This window comes from Pantherophis guttatus, chromosome 3 (genome assembly GCF_059756535.1).
Source record: "Pantherophis guttatus breed Tessera chromosome 3, ASM5975653v1, whole genome shotgun sequence".
Taxonomy (NCBI): domain Eukaryota; kingdom Metazoa; phylum Chordata; class Lepidosauria; order Squamata; family Colubridae; genus Pantherophis; species Pantherophis guttatus.
The window spans coordinates 84,326,220-84,353,081 of NC_142065.1; the positions used below are offsets into that span (position 1 = coordinate 84,326,220).

The 26,862-nt window shown below is 35.4% G+C and overlaps 1 protein-coding gene across 1 annotated transcript in view; it reads left to right on the forward strand.

Annotated features, from left to right (window-relative positions):
* DPYD (dihydropyrimidine dehydrogenase) overlaps positions 1-26,862 on the forward strand; it is a 584,219-nt gene that overhangs the window by 191,074 nt on the left and 366,283 nt on the right. The window contains exons 7-8 of the mRNA XM_034437263.3: positions 2,961-3,042; positions 5,616-5,703. Of these exons, the coding sequence (XP_034293154.2) occupies positions 2,961-3,042; positions 5,616-5,703 (170 nt within the window). The remainder of the gene's footprint in view (positions 1-2,960; positions 3,043-5,615; positions 5,704-26,862) is intronic.

The following is a 26,862-nucleotide window of genomic DNA, read 5'->3' on the forward strand; positions in this document are numbered from 1 at the left end:
TCGACTGGCGACCTCCAGGGGGAGAGCCTTCTCTGTGGGGGCACCTGCCCTCTGGAATGAATTGCCCCCAGAGATACGTATGATCCCTGACCTATGTACCTTTCGCCGTTCCCTTAAGGCTTTACTGTTCCAACAGGCTGGACTGGCTTAAATAACGAATTTTAATGGGTGTTTTAGTTTTTTAGTTTTTAATATAAGGGCCAAATTATTTAATATGTTTTAAACTGTTTGTAAATTTTATGGAGATATGTTGTTTTATTGTGGCTGTGCACCGCCCTGAGTCCCTCGGGAGAAGGGCGGTATAAAAATTTAAATAATAAATAATAAATAAATAAAGTTCTTACAACTTCTACGTTATCGGCTTAAAGTAGCATTTTTCAATTGGCTACAAAATAATTGTTTTTAGAGTAGAAAATTGGATTAAGTTGTTAATAGATATTTGGACAAGAGAAAATGCAAAATACTTTCTCAGTCCAGTTTCTGTTATGTATAGTACTACACAATTTTTAATTTCTTGTTATTATTCTATGTCACTGTTTTGCTTTATATTTGCAACTATATGTACTTATTGTAGAGTCTTTGAACAAGTGATTGAAGCTATGCAGAGAATGGTTTACGGGTTTATGGCAATCCTCTCTAAATTCCAAAAAAGTCCAGCCCATTTTTTAAACTAATGTTTTGTTCTGTCAGCTTGTCCCCAGTCAACAATTTGGGCCCTATTTTGTCCAGCTTTTGGAAATTTATCCTGCTGATGGACAGACAGCAATCCTTTTTCTAACATGCCACTCAGTAGACAAGATTTTGGTCTTCTTGTACTCTTAAACTTATATATGCAATCATTTTATTCTTTTATTACATTTTAACCATTTTAAAAATCTTTCAACATGTCTTATCTCACATTCTCAACATTGGTTAGAGGAAGACAATGCCAGATGCCTTCCTTGCCCACCTGCCATCCTGTTTCATTTGAATTTGATTTCTTTCAAATATGGCTTGTAACTAAAAAGAGTTAAATGGAAATTGGCATGCTGGAAAAGAAAACCCTAGCTTCTAGCATATGTTTTATTTCCCAAAGCCTATGCAGACTACATCAGAATTCTTTGAAAATGTATCCCACATCAGAGAAGCCAATTTGGTCTAGTGGTTAAGATATCAGGTTAGAAATCAGGAGACTGAGTTCTAGTCCCACTTTAGGCATGTAAGAGGGCTGGGTGACTTTGGGCCACGAGGAGGAAGGAACAGTAGGTATGTTCACTTCCTTATGTTATTTATAAAAATAATAAAGGTGGGCAAATTTGTTTATTTATTATTAAATTTATATGCCACCCATTTCGTGGTTCAATAAATAAATGAGTATTTATTGAAGAGCCACAGATATAATGCAGCCATTTTGTGACATGCCTTCCCTATTTGAAATAGAGTTCCTTATGCCAAATATTCCCAACTTGCCATATGATTTTTTTTTTAAAATTTGATTTATATGCCGCCCTTCTCTGGAGACTCAGGGTGGCTTACAATGCGTTAAGCAATAGCCTTCATACTTTTGTATATTTATACAAAGTCAGCTTATTGCCCCCACAAACTGGGTCCTCATTTCACCTACCTTAGAAAGGATGGAAGGCTGAGTCAACCTTGAGCCTTGGAGAGATTCAAACCAGCAGTAAATTGCAGGCAGCTGTGTTAATAACAGGGTGCTTAGACCACTGTACCAGCAAGGCTCTAATTAATATGGTTATCTCTTGTGGATAGCATTAAGTTGTCTTCAATGCAGATGAATGCAACTGTAGTCCATTCCTTATCTTTAATTATGCATTTCTTTAATCCAAAATGCAATAAATAATTGGCATTTATTGCATACTTAAATATATATTTAACTTACAGAATACATTTTGAACAAATTTTATCCCTGAAATCTATATTTTCATGGTATCTCACATTTCTAAATAGATTTTAGCAGCAGTTATGACACATTTTGGAGATCAAGAATGCTGTGATAGAATTTATCCATCTATGAAAGACAATAGGTAACGGCATTCTGATCTATAGTTTAGTTTAGGATGCAGGTATCAAATTGACTTGCGTAACAATTCTGACCAAGAAAAAGTTCTACTTGTATAGATATTTTCTCTCCATAATTGAAAAGTGTGTTTGGTAATATTTGTGTGTTTGTGACTTTAACTTAAGTTTCTTCTTGCTTTTTGTTCTAACTTAGGCTTCCTGAGACAGTAAAAAGCACACAATTAGTCCCCAAAACCCTCTTTTTATTTCAACGGCTGTGAATTCTGTTCATTCACAGCCCGTGATGAGTCACAAATAGTTTGTAAAGAGTCTGACAGGAGTCTGCCACAGTCTTTCGGGATAAGGCTGATAAGCACCCACCTTTATCTCCCTTGACATGCTGCCAAAGACCTAATTGGCAATTAGCTTTGGAAGGCCACATGGAGCATAGAGTCAAAACGGAGCTTCAGAATTTAAACCGACCAGCATGAATAAAGTTGCTTCCTGCAAAGGCTCACGTGCCTTTGCTCCTTCTTTATGTCTTATGGGAGGGGCCAATCATCTCCAAACCTTATTCCCAAGTTGCCTCTTTTGTCTTAACTGTTCTTGCCCTCTGGCAGCTCTGCGCATGCGCGCACTGGGAAGAGGCTCTCCCTGTTCCTCTGCCTCGCTGATGTCAGACTCTGGAGGTTCCGGAGTCAGCACATAATTTCCATTTGGCCCTGGTCCCATCTCTGCCTCCGACGGAGAGCCTTCATCCAAGCCTTCCCCAGACTCCAGGACTAGCCCATGTTCCTCCCCAGCCTCCTCACTGTCTGACTCTGCTGCCAGCTCCTCAGGCCCGTGGCGGACCACAACACTTTTTTATTTATTTTTAGCATGTATTATTTCCAAGAAACCCTCCCTTTTGAGGAAATAGCTGAGCAGTGTTTCATTGGTTCTGTTTTATTTGTTCTCTCCAGCACATCTGAAATTCCCCAGTTCCGGCTACCATATGATGTAGTACATTTTGAAACTAGGCTTATGAAGGACCTCGGAGTGAAGGTAATGAAAAATATACACTGCCTTGGTATAGCTCACAGAAAAAGGAGCCAGAGCACTGTTAAAGATTAACAGCAAAATGTCATGGACCTTAGTAAAGAACAATTAAAAGCTACACTAGGCTGAGGAAGGAAGATGCTTTCCCTTGCTTGGGGCATTTGTCTGTCTGCTGTCTGAATGCCACTAGTTGGGAAAAGGGCAATCAATAGCTCATCTGGCTTGCCTGCATGTGATTAATTGTCTGTAAGAAACAAATACCTAAATTGCTTTAGGGGTTCAGTGTAGCTATTGCAAGGATTTTATTTCTTTAATCATGGGTGGCTGTCGCTGCTTTTTTTTTTTCCACTTGTCTTTTCCTCTCCCAGATTAAATTTTAGGTAAAAAAAATTAACCCAGGACACTTTTTGTCGGTGCATCTGTATGTGTATAAAATATAAACACACAGTTCATACAGTTCTTTTGCACATGTTAACAAAAAGAGCTTGTGCAGTTCTTTTGCATGTTAACAAAAAGAAGTAAAATAGGAATTAAGGTTAGTTATAGTTAAACCAGAGGTGGGTTGCCCCAGTTCGGACCGGTTCTATAGAACTGGTAGTAAAACTGGCGCCCACTGACCCTGACATCATCAGAAGAGATCTGCGCATGCACAGAAGCTTCTGCGCATGCACAGAAGCAAGGCACGTGCGCGAGTGATCCCGTTGCAAACCAGTAGTAAAGGTAAGTAGAACCCACCCCTGAGTTAAATGTCCCTAAAAAGGAGTAATGTGGTATGTTTTGTGATGAAAGTTTTTAAACTTCAGATTTTAGACTGGTTTTGATTATAACAATCTGCCCTTAAATGACAGTAAAAAGTGGGTGATAAAATTATTAAAAGCAATCTGTATGTTGATACTGTTTTATTTACAATCATTTTGGCCCTTCGGCTTCAAATTATGTGCATGCAGGTAAAGAATATAATAGGGTCCTGCACACAGGGTGTTGTTATTTATGTCCATAATTGTTTTCTGGAAATAATTTGAAATTTAAAATTTACAAGACTAGGCTAAATAATAGGATGGCCTTGTTTTTCCATTGCATATAAATATAACTCACAGCGCTGTATGAGAAAAAGTATAATATGCTCTGTTCAAAATAGTCTGCACTGGTTGGCATTTGCTTATGAGGCAACAATTTAAAGTCTTGGATTTAATCTTTAAATATTAGGGTTTGATTATCCATTGTACTACTTCTCCTGTTGGAAAACTTTCTGGCAATTAAGGAGATGTAGAAGAGGCTCTTTTGAAGAAACTCCCATTGTCTTCTACTTCAGTGGTTCTTGATCTGCCGTCCATGGACCCCAAAGGCTTGAAGAAATGTTATGATCTAAATCTTGAGCTAAGTCTTGGGGATCCATGGCCCAGGGTATTTAAAGGGGGAGCGGTGTTTCTGTGGTGAAGAAAAGGTTGAGAACGAGTGTTTTACTGTATTATGCCCAAAATGGTAAAATGTATTTTCTTGGGAATTGCATGTGTTCCTCCTCTTCCCCACTAACACTCAGAAAAACTGTAAAGAAGGATCTCCTTTGCTAGGTTGTTAATTGATTATAATATTAAGACACTTATTTTCGTGTTTTACTTACACTAAAATTATTGTTAATTTCAAGGTGTGTTTTTAAATAAGTTATGTAGAGCTTTTATTGTTTAGGTTTTGTGCTCTCCCTTAAGCATTTATCAGAGTAGTAAAGTGTGACCTAAATCAAATATTTATCTATTTATAAATAAATGGTAACTATTTATAATTTAAATATTTTTTCTCAAAAAATTATAAAAAAATAAACACATTTAGAGTATTACAATTAGAACGTCTTTTTAAAAAAAAAAGATTTGGAGAAGAAATTTACATTCCAGATTCTGAAAAGAAAAGTATTGCTGTGGAAGGAATTCATGAAGTGAATGCCATCTCTCTGGTAGCCCATCTGAGATTGCAGAGGTACCTGGAAGACAGCTTTTCAATATGACCTCAGTACATAATAGGGTGACACAGGGACAAGTGTTCCTTCATGTCTGTGAAACTCAAGTCACACTGATTTTGCTGTTAAATAAATAACTTCAGTTGCATTCAGAAATAGGCTGATACTGAAACCCTTTAAGGAATTTTCACAATATGTTTTCTGAACACACTCTGGCAGAAAACCAGGTCTATGATCGTCTTTTAAGATGATCCACCTTAAGTGGACCATTATGTCCTTGAATAATCAACTGAATAACCAAAACAAAGCTTCTTACTTTGATCTTGTATGCTGCAGAGTATCACTAGTTGTGTGATGGGGAGCTGTAAAAAAATCAGATAAGTAAAAACTGTTTTAGCTGTTTTTATAGGGTTTTTTTTAACATTTAAATACTTGTTAACGATATGAGAAATTTATTATTTTTGTCTTATTGTACTCCAACCAAAGTCCCTTACTTGTGAGGCAAGCGGCTATATAAATTAAATAAATATATTTATCTAAATTAATTTCTTTCTTTAAATTAGAAAAATAAATACATTTTAAAAGTGACTGATAAACTTATGAAGACCTCTCCAATATTATCTTTCAGATCATCTGTGGAACAGGCCTTTCAGTGGAAGGACTGACACTCAGTGCTTTAAAGAACGATGGTTACAAAGCAATCTTTATTGGAATTGGTAGGAATTCCTTCTTTTTATACTTGCTTTTTGCAGGAATGGTTGTATCATGAATTCTTCTTGGTAAGAGACCTTTAGCAAGTGATATACAGTACTTGGTTTGTTTGTTTTTTATTGCCTATCTACTTTTGATCAGACTTAATTTGGAAATAACCACTTTTTCCACATGAAATGTTTATTTATCTGTTAAATTGTGATTATGCCAGCATTACTGTAGGAGTTTAAGGTGGACTTAGAGAGAGTGACTGACTGAAAGACACCAAATGAATTTCCATGGCTGAAGATTAAATTGAAGCTGAGTCTCCCCAAAGCTAATCCAACATCTTAACCACTAAAACCAACTGATTCTCTGTGTGTTTCTTTGGAATGATGAAATTATGAAATAACATTAGCTTTGGCATTAGATGCTATGTTGCATTAGGAACAGAGTTAATAAAACTTGAATCAATATGTTCCAGTACAATTATCACATTCCTAAGGAGTACTTTATTTAATAGATGTCACTAATTTAGTCAAAATTTCAATATAATCATTAAGTAACAGAATTCCTTAGGGGACTTATTTATGCTAAATTAATGTCATCAGATTGCAGAATCAACATTGTCTCAACAACCTCTGCCTCTGTTTATTTGTTTGTCTATGTATTCTTTAGCCCTTAACTAAATAGTATGGTCAGATGGATTTTTTTAGTATACACAGAATTAACTGTAACTCCAGGAGATAATTATTTATGTTTACTTTGCAGTCCACTAGTTTATTTTAGAGGCATATGTACAAAACTGCTTTTCAAGCATCCAATTTAAGAGGGGTTTTTGGAAGAAAATAAATAATGAAAAACAGATGTTAAATATTTGATATGTTAAATCCATAAATTTGTGTTTTTTTAAATATTATTTTAATATGTGCAGTTTAGAAAAACAGTTGACTAGCATTACTGTGATCTCTTTCATATAGATGGAATAACTCTCCTAATATAATACCTGATATGGTGTGATCTAAACCCAGTATTTGCTCTAGCAATACTATTTCACTGAGATTTTTTCAGTTGTTTAATCTAATTATTAATTCATTACTTGGATTTATCCCATATGGGGTAGTCCTAATTGGAGAAAGTTACTTCTCTCAAAAGTGTTTAATATGTTGATGATTAATATTAATCCTGGGGGAATGGAATGGCTGATTTCCCCAATTAACAAGGATAACTTGCAATCTACCTGGAAGATAGAAAAAATATTGTCAGTATACAACTTCTGTAGTGAGGCAATGCAGAAAATGGGATAGTCAAACCAAAGGAACATTGAAGAAGAAGACAAATCTTGTATTAAGATATTAGCACGAGGCAATTTAAGGCAACTTAAATCTTGAAGCCTTACCTTTATTACTGACCCATCTGATTCCTGGCAGTCCTTAACAAATTATATACATTCTAGAACATTTGTCTTAGCTAGGTTTGGTGCATTGCCTTCAGCAATTATTGATGGTAAGAACTGAAAAATTCCTTTCTCTGCATCCCTTTGCCCATGTGACTCCCTTACTACAGAAGACAACACATCCTATTAGACTGCGATTTCTACAGAAATGTACATGATAAATTAATTAGATTTCTCATGGAAGAATACCCAGGCAGAGATGATGTTCAGTATACCTATTTTCTCCTGGTCGGCTGTAAGAACACTGTTGCTTACATGTAGCCAAATTCTGTCTGGCTGCTATGAGAAGGAGGCAACATTCTACTAAAAGAACTGAATTCTTGTCATCTGGAAAGTTAACTTTGTCCCTGTCTGAGACAGTAATAAATCTAATACTGTTATGCTGTTGCGAGGCTCACAATATATGTTAGTTTTGTGGAACATAGTTACCACTTGCCTTTCACAGAAGGAAGTCTGAATATATGAGCATAATAAAAGAGTTAAGATCTCTTTGGATCGCAACTTTATTTAAAGTTCACATTTTTATTCTTGTGATGTTAGAAAAATTTAATTCACATAGTACCTATCTCCACAGTGTATAGGAATGTTCTTGACCTAAAACCTTGCATACTTACATTTTATAAGTAATAAATACGGAAGTAAATAAATTTCATTAAAATACAATTGGTAACTATTTGACATCCAGGTAGTTCTCAACTCACAACCACTCATTTAGTGACCATTCGAAGTTACAATATTTATTTATTTATTATTTATTTTTATTTATTTTATTTATTTATTAGTACTCAGTGCTATTTAACAATAGCACTGAGAAAAATGTCTTATGACTGTTTTTCACACTTATGACTTTTGCAGCATCCCCATGTGATCATGTGATCAAAATTTGTATGCTTGGCAACTGGCATGTATTTATGATGGTTGCATGTCATTGCCTTTCGTGACCTTCTGACAAATAAAGTCAATAATTGGGGAAGCCAGATTCACTTAACCATGTTACTAACTTAGCAGCTGCAGTGATTTACTTAACAACGGTGACAAGGAAGGTCGTGAAATGGGGCAAACCTCACTTTACAACTGTCTTGCTTAGCAACAGAAATTTTGGGCTCAATTCTGATCATAAGTCGAGGACTACCTATATAGTTGATCTACTTTGGTTGTTACTTTCATCTCAGTCAAGCGATTGATCGGATTTTTAGCAGGAAGGTAGCTTTCCAGTCTTGAAATGCCTTTGATCTTGACAAGTAGAAGAAAAATAACATTTTTCACTCCAAAACTACCTTTGGTTTAAATCTTAGTGGATGTATTCATGCATAGTAGCCCTATATCACTCTGGTTATATTTTCTCCTTTCTTCAAGATAAAATTTAGCCGTCTACACAACAATCTGCAGCAAATAATAATGCTACTTTAGTGAAACCTTTCTTCCCATTTTTGCAAGATTGCAAAGATTTGTTTGGCATTTAAACGATGACTCTGCAAATGATATGCATATTTATCTGCTAAGGAATGTGAATGTACCACCAAATCCCTCCTCAGCATACACTGGGCAAATTGAGTATGCACAGCCAAGAGAGGTATGAGACTTAATGCTCTTTATTGATCTAGACGTTGCCTAAGTGAACATAATAAGAAACAAGTTGCCCAACTGTTCTTTTTTTCTCCCTTCTTGTTATTGATTACAAGAGTGGTAATTCTTAGTACAGCAACAACTGTTGTTCTCCATCTGGGTATTCAGTATAATAAGCTTTGCAGGTTTGTTCTCTCATGTGATTATATTACAGACTATTGTGATTTATATAATCCTAAATCCGTTCATTGTTTGAGGCCTTCCATGCGTACAAATTTCCATGGGGGTCATATTTCTTGATAATTGTACATGAGGCAAGGTGCCAGGTTACCATCCCTCTTGATTTAATCCATTTGACAAACCATGTACCTTTCATTCTTCTTTACACCCTTTGCCCGGGGAAGAAATTAGATAGGAATACTTAAAGAGCTTGATTCTATCTATAACCAAGAGCTGGGCTAAACTGTGCACCACATTTTTTTATGTATTGAGATTATTCAGATAAGTAACACTTGGAAATGTGTTAGAGTTGGAGCGCAAGGGAAAAAAATACTGTCAGGGAAACACAGAATTCGAAAGCTCAGTTTCTTTTCATTATTTTCTCCTAAACCTGACCTAGTTACGATAAACTACGTTTGTGAAGTTGCCTTATACTGAGTCAAACTTTTGGTCTTCTAAGCCATGGGTTGACAGCAAGTTTTCAAGAATCCGTTTGAGAATCCGTTGCGATGCTCAATACTCCTTCACCTTGACAGGCCAAGGAATAAAGTGGCATGTAAATGATGGGATTTTGTGCCTGCCAACATTTGTCCTACTTTTGAGCTGAAGCATTTTTATACCTAGCACTTGTACCATGGCAAGGAAATCAGACAGTTCGATTTAAACTATAAGTTAATATTTTTGTAGACCATCCAGCGTCCCTCTGAGGGAGATTTAAAAAATGATTGATGAATTAATTAATCCTAGTTAACTTTATAAGGAACAACTTTTGCCATTTTGAATTTGCTCAAACATATTACAGGTCTTCTAGGAAATAGTTTGAATGATGTTTTTTGCCTGATTTTTTGGTTTCAATTTGCATGTATTGGTGGTACACATTCCAGAGTGCTTAGCAGCAAAATCCTTATATATGATATAACCATAGCAGTTAAAAATCTGTACTATGACATAACAAAACAGAAATGCCATAATGAAAAGCAGGGTGTCTCTGAACACTTAGAAAAAGGAGTGGTGTCAAACATTCCAGATTGGGAATCTGCAGTAAATCTCATTGTCCGGAATTTATACAATTTAATTTGCTGCTAGGATTGGTTTATTCTGAAATCAGGGCATTACATAGTATTCTTAAGAATCTTCATTCTTAACTAGGATGTTACTAGGGTGAAGAAGCCACATTGAATAGCTGATAGTCAGCAGCAGGAATCATTCCCACATATACCCTTGGCAACTAGGGTGTAACTAGGGTGAAGAACTAGGGTGAAGAAGCCTCATTGAATAGCTGATTGTCAGCAGCAGGAATCATTCCCACATATACCCTTGGCACGGTATTTAAACACTGTTTAAATTGCTCCTTCTTCCTATCTTTTCCATATTCTAGTGGATTTTCTTCATGGCTTGAAACCCAGGCACTGTTGATTATTGACAGAGCTGCTTTCTTTGTCCTGAGAAACTCTGGTTTTCAGTTTATCTTTTGTAGATAGGTAGTTATTGTGAACTCAAGACCAAGCTAAGACATTATAAACTAAGGCCGAGATGCAAATCGAGAGCTATAAAATTCAGAGTGAATTAACCACATTATTTAAAGTAATAACTTATCACATAGGCGGCTTCCTTTGTTGCTGGCATTAAAAAACTCCTGAATCTTATCAAATATTGCCACGCTTGCTACCTAAACCATATGGGGGTATGATGGCTCAGCGGTTAAAGACGCTGAACTTATCAGCCAGAAAGCTGACAGCCCAAGTTTGAGACCCAAGTGCTGTGCAACAGGGTGAGCCCCTGTTCCTTGCCGCAGCTTCTGCCCATCTAGCAGTTTAAAAGCATGCAAATGTGAGTAAATTAATAGGTACCACTTCGGTGGGAAGGAAATAGTGTTCCATGCACCTTTGGCATATAGCTATGCTGGTCATGTGACCATGGAGAATGTCCTTGGACAATGCTGGCTCCCTTGCCAAGAAACAGAGATGAGCACTGTGCCCTGGAGTTGAAGACAACTGAACAGGGAAATCTTTTACCTTTTGTTACCTAAACCACTTAGCCATTGGAGTCTAAACTATGCAGGTTAGAGTCTACACATTAGTTATTAAACATTCTAATTGAGATCAGCTGTAAACATGAGGATGCTTGGAGGCACCTCAATAAGAATTAGCAATTTGCTTTCTTTCATGATACCAGAAAATAGATATTCTGATCTTGTTGTGCCTGTTGACAGAACAGGCTCTGCAAGAAGCAACTGGTTAGGAGTGATTGGAAAGAGAATATGGCAGTAATAAGGACCTTTGAGATATTTCTTTTATTGTTTGATTTGCCACTTCCAAACTAACCTTCTGATTCCCTGCAGATCCCACAGCTGCATGTAGGAATGCTGGAAGTTCATGTTTAATCTCAGAGAAGAGATTGCATTCAGTGTGAATTCCATATGAGGTTGTCATACAGCTGGATTCATTCTTTTTTCATTTATGCCTTTCAAAATATTGAAATGTTTCTGTAATTGAAATTGACATGTTGATATGTGAATAATTATATCAGAATTTGAAAGACAGCATGCTCTTACCTTATTCACTGGACAGGAGCTTCCTAGGAAGACAGTTTCAGCAAGATGGACCCCGTAATTGAGGCAGACATGGTGTGTTTAAAACACCTTGCTTTGCTCCTCTTCTCAATTCCCAATGTCAGCTGCTCTGGAATTGAGTACAGGTAGTCCTCAACTTACAACAGTTCATTTAGTGACTGTTTGAAGTTACAATGGAACTGAAAAAAGTGACTTACAACCATTTTACACATGTATGCCCATTGCATTATCCCCATGGTCACATGATTTACATTTGGATGCTTGTCAACTGACTCACATTTATGACGGTTGCAGCATTCCCGGGGTCCTGTGATCTCTGACAAACAAAGTCAGTGGGGAAGCCAGATTCACTTAACAACCGGGTTACTAATTTAACAACTGTGGTGATTCACTTAAGTACAGTCGTAAAATAGGGCAAAACTCACTTAACACATTTCTCACTTAGCAGCATAAATTTTGGGCTCCATTGTGGTCATAAGCTGAGGACTACCCGTAAATTGAATGCCAGCTTCCTGATTGCAGGATTGCACTAACCTTATTTATTGGCCACAGATGGTGTGTTGGTAGAGGGCGGACACACAAATAGCTATTTAAGCCTTTCAGGAAGTGACTCTCATCTTCAACTTGAGGTGCATATAAAAGCCAGCATAGGAATTTTTGGCTATAGCAATAGCAGTAGCACTTAGACATATATACGGGTCCACAGTGCTTTACAGCCCTCTCTAAGTGGTTTACAATCTGGGTCCTCATTTTATCAACCTCAGAAGGATGGAAGGCTGAGTGAACTTTGAGCCAGTGAGACCCGAACTGCCAAACTGCTGGCAGCCAGTGATAAGCAGAAGTAGCCTGCAGTACTGCATTCTAACCACTGCGCCACTGCGGGCAGGATTTTATAGAGATTTTACCTCTCTTTTTCCTTTATTTCTCTCTTAGTCTAAAAAGACAAGATTATGTATCTTGTCTTTTTAGACTAAACAATTTTGAAATAACACAAATACACGGATGAATCAGACAATGTTTTTTCTTGAAAGTGGGCAAAAATATAATAAGTACAGAAATAAGGTATGCTTATGCAGTAAACTGGAAATCTGTTTTGGACAAATATAGGTAGTTCTCAATTCAGGACTATTCTTTTTATAATTGTACACAGTCACAACAGCAATGGAACGAGTGCTTTATTGCCCATAAAGTACTTTTGGGCATCGTAAAACTTCATGTCACTCTTTTCCCAGTCACATGAATGCATATAGGATACTTGGCAATTTGCATTTACAACCAATTGCCAAGTACCCTGTGATTATGTGATCACACTTGCAATTTTTTTCTTTCAGCTTCTGGGGGAAGCCAGCAGGGAATGTGGCAAATGGAGGGGATGGACGATTTGAGGTCCATGCCCCCAGCATGCCAAGGGATTTTCCCTTCCCTTCCATGAGGGAGGGGAAATTCTCCCACGTGCTGGAGGAACAGACCCCGGATCCAGTGAAAAAGCTAGCAAAGCTGGCATTCTGAAAGGCTCTCAGTAGATTATCTCAGATTGCCATCTTCGATAGTGTTTTCATCTCCAGAAGGGGGAAAAATGATGGGTGGGGAGAAGGTCTGTGTGCCAGTGGGCCTAGCTGGTTGTGCCTTCCAGCCTGCAACTGATTTTTGCATACCAGTGAGCGTCGGCCTTTCAAAGCCTTCCCCACTCCCTGAGGCACACCTGATGGTCACTTAATGACCTACACTTAATGATCTACATCAGGGCTGTCAATCTCGCGGCCCGTGGGCAGGATGCATTATGTGCTGGCCACACTCAGTTTAGCAAAGGGGAAAGAAGTCGTGATATGTCACATGACGCCGCTGTGACGCCGCAAGTTTGACACCCCTGGCCTACATAGACAGTAAGTGAATGGAAGAGACAGTTATACACACTAAACATAACTCCTTGGCATCAGATTCTGATATAAATTTTGGTATTTGTGATAAAGAATTCTTTCCTCTTTTGTTGCTATGTTTTATCTCCTCTTAGTACTCTTTTACGGTGTCTTACTTTCCATCTTTAAAAACATGATAAACAATTCAGATCAGGGGTGGGTTCTACTTACTTTTTTTTTTTTAATTTGATTTATATGCCGCCCTTCTCCGGAGACTCAGGGCGGCTTACAATGTGCTAAGCAATAGCCTTCATCCTTTTGTATATTTATACAAAGTCAGCTTATTGCCCCCACAACTGGGTCCTCAATTTACCTACCTTAGAAAGGATGGAAGGCTGAGTCAACCTTGAGCCTGGCGAGATTCGAACCTGCAGTAATTGCAGGCAGCTTAATAACAGGGTGCTTTAGACCACTGTACTACCAAGGCTCCTACCTTTACTACCGGTTCTCATTTTTGCAAACCGGTCCGAACCGGAAGCAACCCACCACTGATTCAGATGTAAATCATGGTTTTTCAAGTCTTATAGGAATAGTTTTTTTGCCTATTATAGTGTTTTGTGTTTTTTGATAGATAATACTGTGTATATTATATGTAGCCATTTATAGCAGTAACTACATGACGGCCAAACTGAGGCCACAATTCTTAAAAAAACAAACCTATTTTTAAAATCTTCATTAGTCTCAAAACCTGTGTGGTTATTATTTTTTTTATTTTTTTTTAATGATAGAACCTAAAAGTTGTGGCTGACAGATGCTGAGTTTTAAAATAACAGTTGTAGGCATTTGGTGTTAACCACATTTATCTCATTTAGAATTGCCATTATTTTAATGCTCAATTATTTGAAGAAATGCCATAAAGTTTATAAATTAATCATTAAGCTATGAGATTTATTTGGGAAAAGAATAGGAGGAGAAATACAACAGTCATTGATGATAAATGCTACCAAGATCAGCAAAACCCAGTTAAAAGAACATCAGTCCTGACAAAACTCTGCTGCATTCAATTACAGCTTTCTTCTTTTTTATATTTAATGAATATTGGATGTCTATTGAATTATTCTTTTGCTTCTTCAGAAACGAAAAGACGAAAGAGGTAAAACTCAGTTGCCTGAAGCCCTGTGTGTCTATACTTCATAACAATTGATTTGGGAAAGTAGCAACCTTGAAATAAATAGGATTTTTTTTTTCTTGATTCCAAAGAGAAAGTATTTCTAAATTTTAAAAACAACAACAATTCTGTTTTTCTTAACTTAAATGTTTCTTAACTTAACATTTCACAGATTTTTATGCTCCTGACACCAAAACTGTGCTTTTTTCTTCATGGCCTTGATTTTTCCAAATTACTAATTTTTTTAGGGATAGGTTTCTTCTAAAAATCATTTCGCATAAAAGAAAAAAAAACTAATAAAGATAGTTCTCAGCTTTGCCACTGTGCTTTATTAGCTGTCTCCTAAATGACATCTACTGAGCCCAGTTTTGCAAATTATTGAGAAGTTAATAATAAGAAAGAAGACAATAAAGTCTGGCTAGTGGATGTTGCAGTATCTGGAGACAGCGGAATGAAAGAGAAAGAACTGGATAAAATAGCAAAATACAAAGACCTGCAGATAAAAGTAGCAAAAGAAAGCAAAGTACCAATAGTAATATGTGCCTTGGGTACAGTCCCAAAATATCTGGAGTACCACTTGAACACCATCAGCATTGACAAAATCACTATCAGTCAATTGCAAAAGGCAGCTTTCCTAGGAAACGCTTACATCCTGCAACAATGCCACTAATATTATTAAACTGCAACATCTGCCTAGCCCATGTACTCGGAAAGGATTCAAGACAGGCGAACAAAAATGCCAAATCCATTCTAGCTGGCTGACTGCAACCAATCAATCTAATAATTATTAAACAGTTTACATCATGCAATAATACTTTTAACATCCATCAAACATCTGCCTATCTCAGGACCTTGGGAAGGATTTGATAGGTAGATATAAATGCCAAATCCAGTTTAAACATCTGGCTGATTGTGTGACCAACTATAATAAACAATACATTTCACATTTAATAATAATAATAATAATAATAATAATAATAATAATAATAATAATTTATATTGATTTTTTTAAAAAAACCACTTATAATTATGGTTGATTACAGTTGGTATGAACAATGTAGATTAAGGTTATTGGTTGCTATTTTCAAGAGGGGAGAAAAATGCCCTGCATTAACTCATGGCCCAATCTGAAAAAGGATATAATAAATGTAAATATTGATTTTCAAAGCTTTCTACCTTGTAGAAGATCTTGCCACAGTGGACACTTTTAGACAGATATTCTACTGATACCTGCTTGTTAATCAGATGATACCCTACTTGTTCTTTGTAAATGCTGACATTTCTTCTGTCATTCAGAGAACAGTGGTGACATAACAATGAAAACTACTTCCAAAGGGTTTGATTAATCTTCCTGCTGCTAAAAGAGATGGTTTTCTTCTACAAGGTAAATTTCTTGGAGGAAAACCATCGTTACTAGGCTATAACTTATTTATATAGTTGCATATATACATAATATTGTTATCTATCATTGATTATTGCTTTGGGGAACAAAGGTCTGGGAATCCTGGTATTGTTATACTATCCTGATTACAAAAGACTTACAACATTATAATTCTAGAACATTATAGACTAAGCAATCTAATATAATTCATGTCAAGTTCTATTTCTCTCCATCTCACCAAAGAAAGATAGCTATAAACATTCAAAAAGGTTGCTGCTTCTAAATGCATAAAAATAGCTTTTAGAATGATTTCTGGATCTCTGGTTTTGGGTGGGGGTAATGAGTCCACCTTCTCTTTATTTCACGTCTCGGTGGCCTTCAGTACTGTTGACCATGGTATCCTCTGGAGCAGCTTTGAGAGTTGGGAATAGGAGACACTGTGTTGTCCTGGTTCACTTCCTTATTCTGTGGCTGTTTTCATTTAGTATTGATAGGAAATGAGATCCAGCCATTATCTGCTGCTCTGAGTCCTTTCTGAGTCCTTCCTCCCCTTCTGTTTACATTTACATGAAGGCACTGGGTTAGATCATCTGTCACTGAGATTTCATTAGTATGAAATAATAGTGAGATTTCATTAGTATGGTGATGATACTCAGTTGTATGTCTCAGCCCATGTTAAGTTAACAATGGGATGACACACACACCTCAATAGTGCCCGGAGGCAGTAAAGGACCCTCCCCCATCCAGTTTAGGCTTGTGCAGTCTTTTCCTTAATCCCCTCTCTGCAATGTATGTCCTCTTCCCTGGGAAGCCATGGTGCTATTGTCAATTTTCACCCCTTTTTCCTTCTCCAACTGCACACTCCATCACAGTTACTGTGATAATTTCCATCGGCTAAATATAGAATAGAATAGAATAGAATAGAATAGAATAGAATAGAATAGAATAGAATAGAATAGAATAGAATAGAATAGAATAGAATAGAATAGAATAGAATAACAGAGTTGGAAGGGACCTTGGAGGTCTTGCCCAGGAAAGAAACCCCACATCACTTCAGACAAATGGTTACTTAAATGTAGTAAAGTATATACTAAATATATGCAATGTAGCCAAGTGGTTGTGATGAAAGAAATCTTAGGATTTTCCTGTTTTCAGAAGAGATGGGTTATTTGATAAATTTTATTTTCTTAATTTCTCATTTTTTTCAGCTTTAAGATCAGTTATTGACCACAGTTAAAAAAAAAAACTTCATGAAAATTGTGCATGAATCTATGCATCAATTTTTCCATAATATATACATTTTGCATTTTATTTTCCAATAGTTGTGAATTTTATTGATTTTTTTTAAAGTAAGGAGCATTTATGAAAGTATACTCACTTTATATTAAGGGGAAAAATAAAGAAATTTATATTTTTATTTGAAATTAGGCAATACTTCTGTTTCATTTTAGCAATAATAATACTAATAGCAGAGAATCTTCTTAATAAAGAGAATTCTTACCTAATCTATAAATCAGTTCCATATATTCATTCATTCATTCATTCATTCATTCTATACCCTTTCTTATACATGCACATAAACATATACAGACATTCATCCTTGATTTTTTACTGTTTCCTATTTGTAATATAAAGCATTTACATATATGGTTCTCAGAGTTAGATTTATTATTCCAAATTACTAATTTGTGTTTAAGATTTTCAGCAATTGTGTCCATAATTATTTCTGTTCATGTGGAACATTTTTCTGTCAAGGAATGTCACTTAATAAATACTCAATAAACCAGTCAGCTCTTTAAGGAATGTATTTGTGTGAAATTTGCTTTAATGAATATTTATCTTCTGTTCTATTTTTTAAAAAAATATTTAGCAATGATTAAAGGGCAAAAAAACCTTATTGGCCTACGTTTAACAATTGCAAACCCTAGATCATTCAAAGTTTTGCTGCAACTCTATAGCAATTCTATATTAACCTTATTTATTGCTGTTTTGCTTTATTAAACAATGATATATAATAGTGACAATATGAATATTATTAAAAATTTGGGTAAAGTGCGAAAATCTATATGAACAAAAGAACCCTCCCCCAATTACCACAATACAGATAGTCCTCTATTTATTGCCAAAATTGGGACTGGAACATCACTCAGTGAGTGAAGTGGTTGTTAAGCAAGCTGTCCACATGATTGCTTCACTCAATAATTGCAATCCTAGCAGTCTTGGTTGCAGTTGTTAAGCAATCTCTCTTCCCCTTGGGGGAAAATTCATAGAGCTGCAGTTACAGAGCTGCCTTCAGGATTTCCACACCCTGCAACCCACTGAAGGATTTCAGTTCACCTCCATCCCTTCCACTTTCACCTTCACTGCTGCTTTCCAATTGACTGTTTGGGGAAGCTGGCAGAGAAGATTCAAATAGCGATTATATGGAATGGAATGCTTGGCTACCAGTCATAAATATGAGCTGGTTATCAAGCACTAATAATTCACTTTAATTCAGTCACTACATAAACAAAATTGTGAACTTTATAGTGGTATCAAAAATATATCTCAATATGAATGCATGCAAGCTATATTTTGAAACTCTTTATTCCAGTTTATAAGTAAAACTAAATAAATGTCCAGTGATAAATCTCAAACTGGAAAATTAAATCCATCTTTTCTCACAGGCAGCTGTAATTTATACAATGACAAGAGGATGGCCCTGCCAAAAAAAATTGGTTAGTACATATAAATTAACATCAGTTGAAGGAATAAAAATAGAAAGACTTCTTGAATACAACTCAAGCTCAGAGTTACATTTGTCTTAATCACATTTATCTTGCCACAGATACTCAAAGGAATTTTGAACCATCTGTCTAAATCTTATTTCATTTGTGCCAAAATTAGAGATGAAGTCAAATTTACCACTTGAAAAAGCACCTAGGAGTTGTTATATAATAAGATAAACAAAAGAATTTGAAGACAGACTCATGAACTAAGGGCCAAACTCCTTATTCTTCAATAAAATTCGAATAACCAAAGATAACATAAAGACCCAGTGATAAGACAGAAAATATAGAGAATTAAATAAACTTTTCCCAATGAGCAACAGTAATTTATGGAGTGAGAATCTCAAAGGATTCCTGCCAAAGGAAATTGTTTAGTTGCAAATAAATTGGCTTAAAATAATATGGAGGAATGAAAATAAGAAAACCTGCAATGTAAATGAACTTTGAAGTTAAGTTCACCTTAATCAATTTCTCTTGTTGCAGATACTGAAAGGAATTCTAGACCATCTGTCTAGATCCTCTGTCATTTGTACCAATCATTGGTGATAAGTTGAAATTTACCAGCTGAAGGAAAAAAAAATTATACTAAGATAAACAAAAGAATCAGCTGACAACTTGAAAGCCCAAATCCCAAACCTGTCAGAATTATTTCTGAAACCAGATGGCATTATCTAATTTTCTCCCAATTTATGGAGTAGCCACTCAAGATTCCAAACTTTTGTATGAATGAAGTAAAAATAATATAGATCTGTGAAACATGCAGCTTAATATGCATACAGGCTACTGCTAAAATGCCTTAAATAGGTACAGAATTTCTAATTACAATAGTTCTGAAAGCAAATTAATAAGAAAAGAAGAAAGAAAAGAGTTAGGGTTAGGGTTAGGGTTGACCTCGGTCGTGATATAAACACCATTGCTTTATTTATTTATTCATTTATTTATTTATATTTTATTGCAATTTATATGCCACCCTTCTCCTGAAGGACTCAAGGTGGCTTAGAAGATAAAAATTCAACAATATGAATTAAATATAAATTAAAATCCAATTAAAATTAATTAAAATTATTACAATGTAAAAACCCCCTCAACGGGTCAGTCCATTTGATGAAAAAGCCACGTCTTCAGTTCGCGGCGGAAGGAGAGGAGGTCGGGGGCTGTCCTAAGCCCAGTGGGCAATCCGTTCCAGAGGGTCATTATGCATTATTCAACTAGAGGTCGAATAAAAGATATCTATCTAAAGTATACAACTTTGCAGAAATGTGTAATGTATCAATTTTCCCTCCCAAGAATCTATCATAATAATTTCTCAGTGAATTTGTCAGGACATTCCATTCCATTGATCAAGTTGCCATTGCTTTTGTATTTTTTAAAGACAGTTCAGTCCTAATTAAAGAATATAAATCAGAAACCTCCAGTGTTTGTAAGGGGTATTTTTGAAATATTAAAGGGTGTTTTGGGTTGTTCTAAAGAAATGGTTGTCAACGTGTCTACAATCTAAAACTGCTACTTTTTTTTTCTGAACAGCAAGGTACATTTGAAAGCAAACATTAAGCTGAATTTACGGTAAAAAAAGGTGAGATTAGAATTTGGAAGTTCCTAACCTGAAAATTACTGCTGTACCATCTTTTCTCAAACTTTCATGCAGTAGAAGAATGATATATATTTATATTCTTAAATTAATTCACATTCTTGTTATATGCAGAATTATGCTATATTTGCTGCTATTTCTAATACTATACTTCAGGGATCAGCACTGAATATTAGCAATATTAAATAGGCAATTATTGGATGAATCTATTTTCATTTGGTCCATATATAACTGTGTGCACAGTTGGATGTGATCAAATGCTTTGGTAGCTTTGGAGGGCACGGCTCAAACATTCTTGTATTGTTGTTATTTTCAGCAACGCCTACCATCGCTGCATTTTGACCATAAGGAGGAACAATTTTAATTCATTTGCTTCCAACTCTAATAATTACAGCTAAAACTGAAGAGTTATTGGAACAGTATCGCCAGACATATGACTCTGTAAAGAGGCAACTGAGATTACATTTTTTAAGAACAAGCTGAGCCATAAAGTTCTAGCTGCCTTATTTCTATCGTACCAGAAAAGGCAAAGGGCTAAAGTATAAATTAGGAGATACTGGACTTTGGAGAATTAAGCCTCAGTTCTGAAGCTTCCTTTATCATCAGTTTTTGCAATTCCAAAATGTGGGAATTTTCTGGTTATTCTGACATTCTTCTTCTTTTTTGTTTTATTTTTATTGTGATGGAGTATCTGTAAGTCCATTTTTATCTTCTTAGAGATTTTATGTGGCACTGAATCCTATGTTATCATAAGCATTTCTCAGGAATAAACAAAACAAATGATTTCCTTTCCCTTTGCTTAAATACTATATAATTTTCTGTAACTGAAGGTTAAAACCTTATATCGGATAGAACAAAATCAAATCATTCATCTAAGCAACCTCAGAGTAATTGTTCAGTGCTAATTAACATAGTATTGGAAACAATAGTGTCATCAAATAATCTCATTGATCACTATTAAATTGCACAACAAGAACAAAATTAGAAGTCTGGGCTCCGGTGCATTTTTTTTTTTAAGTCCTAAGATTGATTTATACTGTTATCTCCAAAACGTAAATTATCACCCTGTGCCAATTATTATCTTCTGATTAACTATGCAGTGCCACCTGGTGTGCAGATGGGAAGAATATTACATATCAAGGACTGTGTTCACACCCACCCACATGCATTGAGAACCTATGTGACAAAAAGTGAACAGATGTTCATTTTGCTTGTGATACAGAAAAAAAAAGTGGGCCTCATGTTTCTCATTAATGAACTATGTTTAGAGAATATTTTCTGTACATGGATATCTTTTCCGACCAAAGGTCAGCACTAGTATTTGGGACAATAAAATGTATTATATATGATTGCTTAAGGCAATGTTGTTGTCTCATTATTGCAATGTTTTCCATCTTTCCCCCATCCCCGCGATATTTTAAACCTACTACCTACTGAGTTTCTCACCACCCAGAAGGAGAGTGGGAGAGCCACATAACTAAAAGCATTTTTCAAGATCTATACAATCTAATCTGGCTATCATGGTTACATTTTTTGCAGATTTTTTTTTTTTTAAAAGGCTAGAACCCCCAAATATAATTTGTACTTTTTTCACAGATTGTCAATGAATAATAAAACAAGAAAGGCATAGAATGTAGCCCTGCCTAGATCTGCATGGATCTTCTTGCAGACATGGACATCTACTCATATGGCATTTGTGTTACTCCTTGCATTCACCAGCTCTGTATCCCTGTAATCACCGTTGTTTCCTTGGCACAGCCTTGCCTGAGCCATTTCTGGCTCAGCCACAGTTCAGCAGGATCTACAGACTCTCTAGTGACAGAGCATTGCAGAATCTGGGATGGCTTGGCTTCCCCAATCGCAGAAACATAATACTCGTAGGATCAATTTTAAGCCGTCCCAGAGTTTAGGAGTAAAAGCAGTGGTGGTATGAAATTTCCTTTCAGTTTTTTTTTTTTTTAAACCTTGCTCTCCTGTTTCTGGTAAGCCCATTCTTCTGAGTATTAATGCAAAACAAAACAAACAACGATTAACATTAAAACAGTGTTTTGCCTCTGGATCGTATTTGTTTCCGTGCTTGAATGTTTCATCAAAATTTCATAAAAAGAGAGGCAAGTCCTGTCCTGTGTGTTGGAACTACAAATTGCCTGATGTCCTGCGTGCTTCCAATTCAAACAGGTTACCCTTGGTTGTGGCTACATCTTAAGACTTGTGCTTCAAACTTAAGACAGTAAGTTCAAGCACTTTAGCTGCAGAATACATTCTACAGGTCCACATTAAAGTGTGCATACTCCGGTCCCAGCCTTACTTTGACAGGCATAAATACATGCTGATGCAATGTCATTGATTTTAGCTAACGCCTGTCTGCCTTTGACCTTGTACAGGTTTAATGCTTCTAGACACTTTCTTGAAATGTGGTGCTACCTTATTCCATATGAGCCATGACACATACAAAATTTAAACAATGGACCTAGAAATGCCTGTTCATTTCTCCTTCATTTTACCTCTCCCTGAGGCAAGTTAGAGAGCTTGGCTTGTTGGAATCTTGAAACTATAGGAGGAAAAATTGGAAATGTACCAAAATCTCACTTGACGTTTGGTGCCAATTACTGGTGGAGAAAATGGCAGGTCTTTTTCATGTTAATGAATGAAATTCCAAGCAGCCTTCCAGTATAAATTTGTGTCTTATAAATATAATCATTCCAGCTTCCAAATTCCTCTTGCTGCCCACTCAGCAAGAGGCACAGCCACTTTTGACATAGTAGACAATCTCAGACATATTTTTAGTATTTGTCAGAGTTGTCTAGGAACTCCTCTAGGATGACTGTTTCCTGTAGCTTCTTCTAGCTTCATCTACTTGTCGTGTTCTTGAATAATAATACTCTTGTGGTCCAAATATATAGCAGCTTTTATTTAAACCAATTGGGCTAATAAACTGCATTATTCAGCATAGCTAGTCATAACCGGTTACCATTACTTGTGGTCAAGCCATTTATTTTTTTCATTTTAGTTTTTTGGGTGTCTTTATTGAAGTGGAGCAAAAACTGCTTTATGTTTCTCAGAAAGATTTTAGCAGCCTTCCTCTCTTTCAGTATTTTTTTCATGCTTGTGGAAATGTTTATTTTTAATTTGCATTTTTGTTTTGGCTCTTTCTCTAAATTGGCTGTATTTCTCCTCTAAGCCATCAAGTGAAATGACCTGCTCCTGTTTCCTGCATGGTTCTTGATTGGCAGAAAATTTTCGTCATACTCAGTTAGCTGAATTTGCAAAATCTGATTGGAAATATAATATTATCTAGTCATTCGTTGCAGTTCATGATCCCCAATTAGCAGAAGATGCAGTAGGTAAATCAAGGAGCATCCTAGCAATGAAGAATAGGAAAGTGAGAAAAACAAAGTATCTAGGTGAAATGGTACTGACTCATAGTAAAAAATGACTCCCCCCCCTCCAATTTAAGAAGTTTTGCATTTTTTAAAATATTTCTGAATCTTGTCTTTACTCTAAAAACACAATGGACCAGTCTTTAACACAATATTCAATTAACACTTGTCCTTAATATTTTAGCTGATACTTAAAAGATGTAGTGGAAGATATTTTTCTAACTGAGATTTGATAGTTTGTGTGGTTTTTCTACTTGGTATTTGTAATTATTATGTTTAATGGAATATTTTTTTAAAATCAGTAGTGTTTATTTTTTTTTCAACTTATAGTTATTTGAAAGAGAAGATCAAAAAATAAGTCAAGCTATTTTTATAGGGTATAAGTAAAGTTTCCATATCATGCATTTCCAAATATATTACTTAGACTATATTTTCACGCGTTAAAAATAGAAGCTTTTAGGAGATAGCTTGTGCCTTTATTTCCTTCACATCTTAGAATCCACTGGAAAAAAAAAATAGCAGTTCTTGTCTCCTTGCCAAAGCTATTTATTTCTTGGATTTTGTGGGAATAAAAGCCATAGAGAATGTGGAGAAAAAGAGTACATCTTAAATACATTTCAAGAAATAATGTTCCCATATTATCAATAGGATGTTTTTGTTACATGTCACGTTTAGGATTATGATGGTAACAATTTAATTTAAAAAAGTCTATACTCTGTTATGCACATTATCTGATGAATGTGTAGAGGCAAACATAATAGCCACATAAAGATTTTTTTTTTTCAGATGATAATAAGGAATGCATTTTATGTGTTTGTACTATGTTTTATAAATCCACCATAAATAGTTCTTTGTGTGCCTGACATTGATCTGTGTTACTATGCTATAAATTCATCCCATAATATAGAAGACTTTCTGGTCCAGCAAGTGAATAGGAAAGATGTTGTAAGCTAAGCCTAAACTACCTCATGGGATGTATGCCATAATTTCTAGAGAGCTTTATGACAATATTAGCATTCTTCGTGTTGTGATTTGATACATGTGTGATATCTGCAGACTTCACAGGAAGTTGCTGAGCTTTAAAAAACCAAGCAGCAAATGTAATGTAAAGAATGTGTGTCCAATAATAAAATCATGCATTGGATAAGAAAAATATCTATCCCTGCATTGCAAAAGGAAATATTTCCAAAGTCTTTGTCCTTGGCAGTGCTTCCTGCTAAAAGAAATACACTAGCTATTGTGGGCTGATTTCCACACTGCACTATAATGTAGTGAGTGGCATTGAACTGATAGATAACAATTGAACACTTAGCATTCTAATTTCCTAGGTACTGCCTGACATACTCATCCTTTCTATAATTTAAATTGATTTTAGGCGATGTGTCTCTGCCAGAGGTTGAAGAAGTATAACATAGGGCATTATAGAAAATAGTAACTTTCAGCATTTTAGCACTGTACTTGTTCAAAGATCTTTCTAATTAATGGTCTTCACTGATTACAGTTTAATGGAAAGAGTTCAGTGATTACAATTTAATAGTCAAAAAGATAAGGTTGATTAGTCTTTAATGATGTTGTTTATAATTTTGTTGCCAAAGTCAAAAGCAGGATTATTTTTGGTGTAAATTAAGTAATAACCATTTGATTTTATTTCCAATGCAATAAAAGCATAATTGCTCCTCTCTGATTATGTAATTCCTTTTGCATGAAAGAAAGGGAATGCATAGACCTTAATATGAATTAGTAGTTACTAATTGTCTACTGTATACCTGGAAATAGTATTAATAGATCCCTTTGAAAGTGTTTTGCTATTAGTTAAGTCAAAAGGTTAGGAGTACTTTTGAAATCTATTGATGTCACTTCTTCCAAGCCTGATGTGAAAAATAGCTCAGAAGGAAAAGCTAAGTTAGAAAAGAATATATTGCTCAGTTTACTTATAGGGACTTTGAAACTGTAAAAAGAAGTTTCAAAATATCATCTAACCAATCCTGGTCTTTCCGTGTAATAATATTTTCTTAATTGATGAAACTTGTACATAGAATAAATATTTCATGTACAATTCTTTTCATACTTTGTACTATTCTTAGTATAAGATTTATATCATTTTATAGAGGATTCAATGATTATTTGTGCTACTCCAAATCACATATTAATGAGTGACTGGGAAGTTAAATATTTATTTCTGTTAAGAAGCAGTACTCCATAGTTTCCCACATTTTGATCAATTGAGTTTGTGAAACTTCATTCAAGAAGCAGCTAAGTCACATGTGCGGGAATGTACTAGATCGTCCCCTTTCCCCATATCTATAGAACTTAAATGGAACAAAGTATTTTGTATAATTTGATGGGCATGAAATACTATCTAAATTGGTTTTTAAAATGTCTCTTAAAGATGTACTGAAATTATTTTCTGTTGATTCCAAAGCTCTTTGCGAATCAAATAATGACAGATATTATCCTCCCACACAGATTTTAGTGTTAAATGTGTTCTTAATTGAGCACTAGGTAACTATCCATAAATTTTGGAAAATAAGCTCTTAGATAACTCTTTTGGAGCTACGTACAATTCTTCAAATTCTTTCAAATTTTGTTAAGGATCATGCTTTGATGTTAACTATGACATTAATGGTAGTAGTTAATATTTCTGAAATTAACTCAGAGTAGTTTCCTGGCTCTCTGAGCTATTAGTCAGTAGAAGAGATCACCAACATAAGTGACATCTTTTTGGCCAGAGATCTTCAAAGAAAGGTTGAATGTTACCTGTCGGAAATGCTCTTGTGGATCTTACATTGAACAGGAATTTGAACTGAATTATCCTTTCTAACTCTATGGTTCTATGTTTATAGACCTTCATGTTTGGGATGAATAATGTAATGAAAAGGACACATTACTTTGGATTAAACCAAAATAAGGAATAAGCCATTTCCATTTATCTTGCGGGTGTTACTCTCTACAGCAGGTTGGGAGGTTGCAGGTTGACCCAAAAATGGGGTGGGGGGAGGTTTGGGAAAGATGATAGTGCAATATGCTAACATTTTCATTCACATTTACCAGAGATAAGAGGGATGAATGGGAGAATATTTTCGTATTAATGTAGGGGCAAGAAAATTACTAAATTAATTCTATCCCAATCCTTGAATTTCATGGTTTTTTTCTGATTTATATAACATGATTTATATACAGAGTTGCCAGATGGCCAATTAAAGGTGGACAATATTTCCTTTTTGTCCCCCT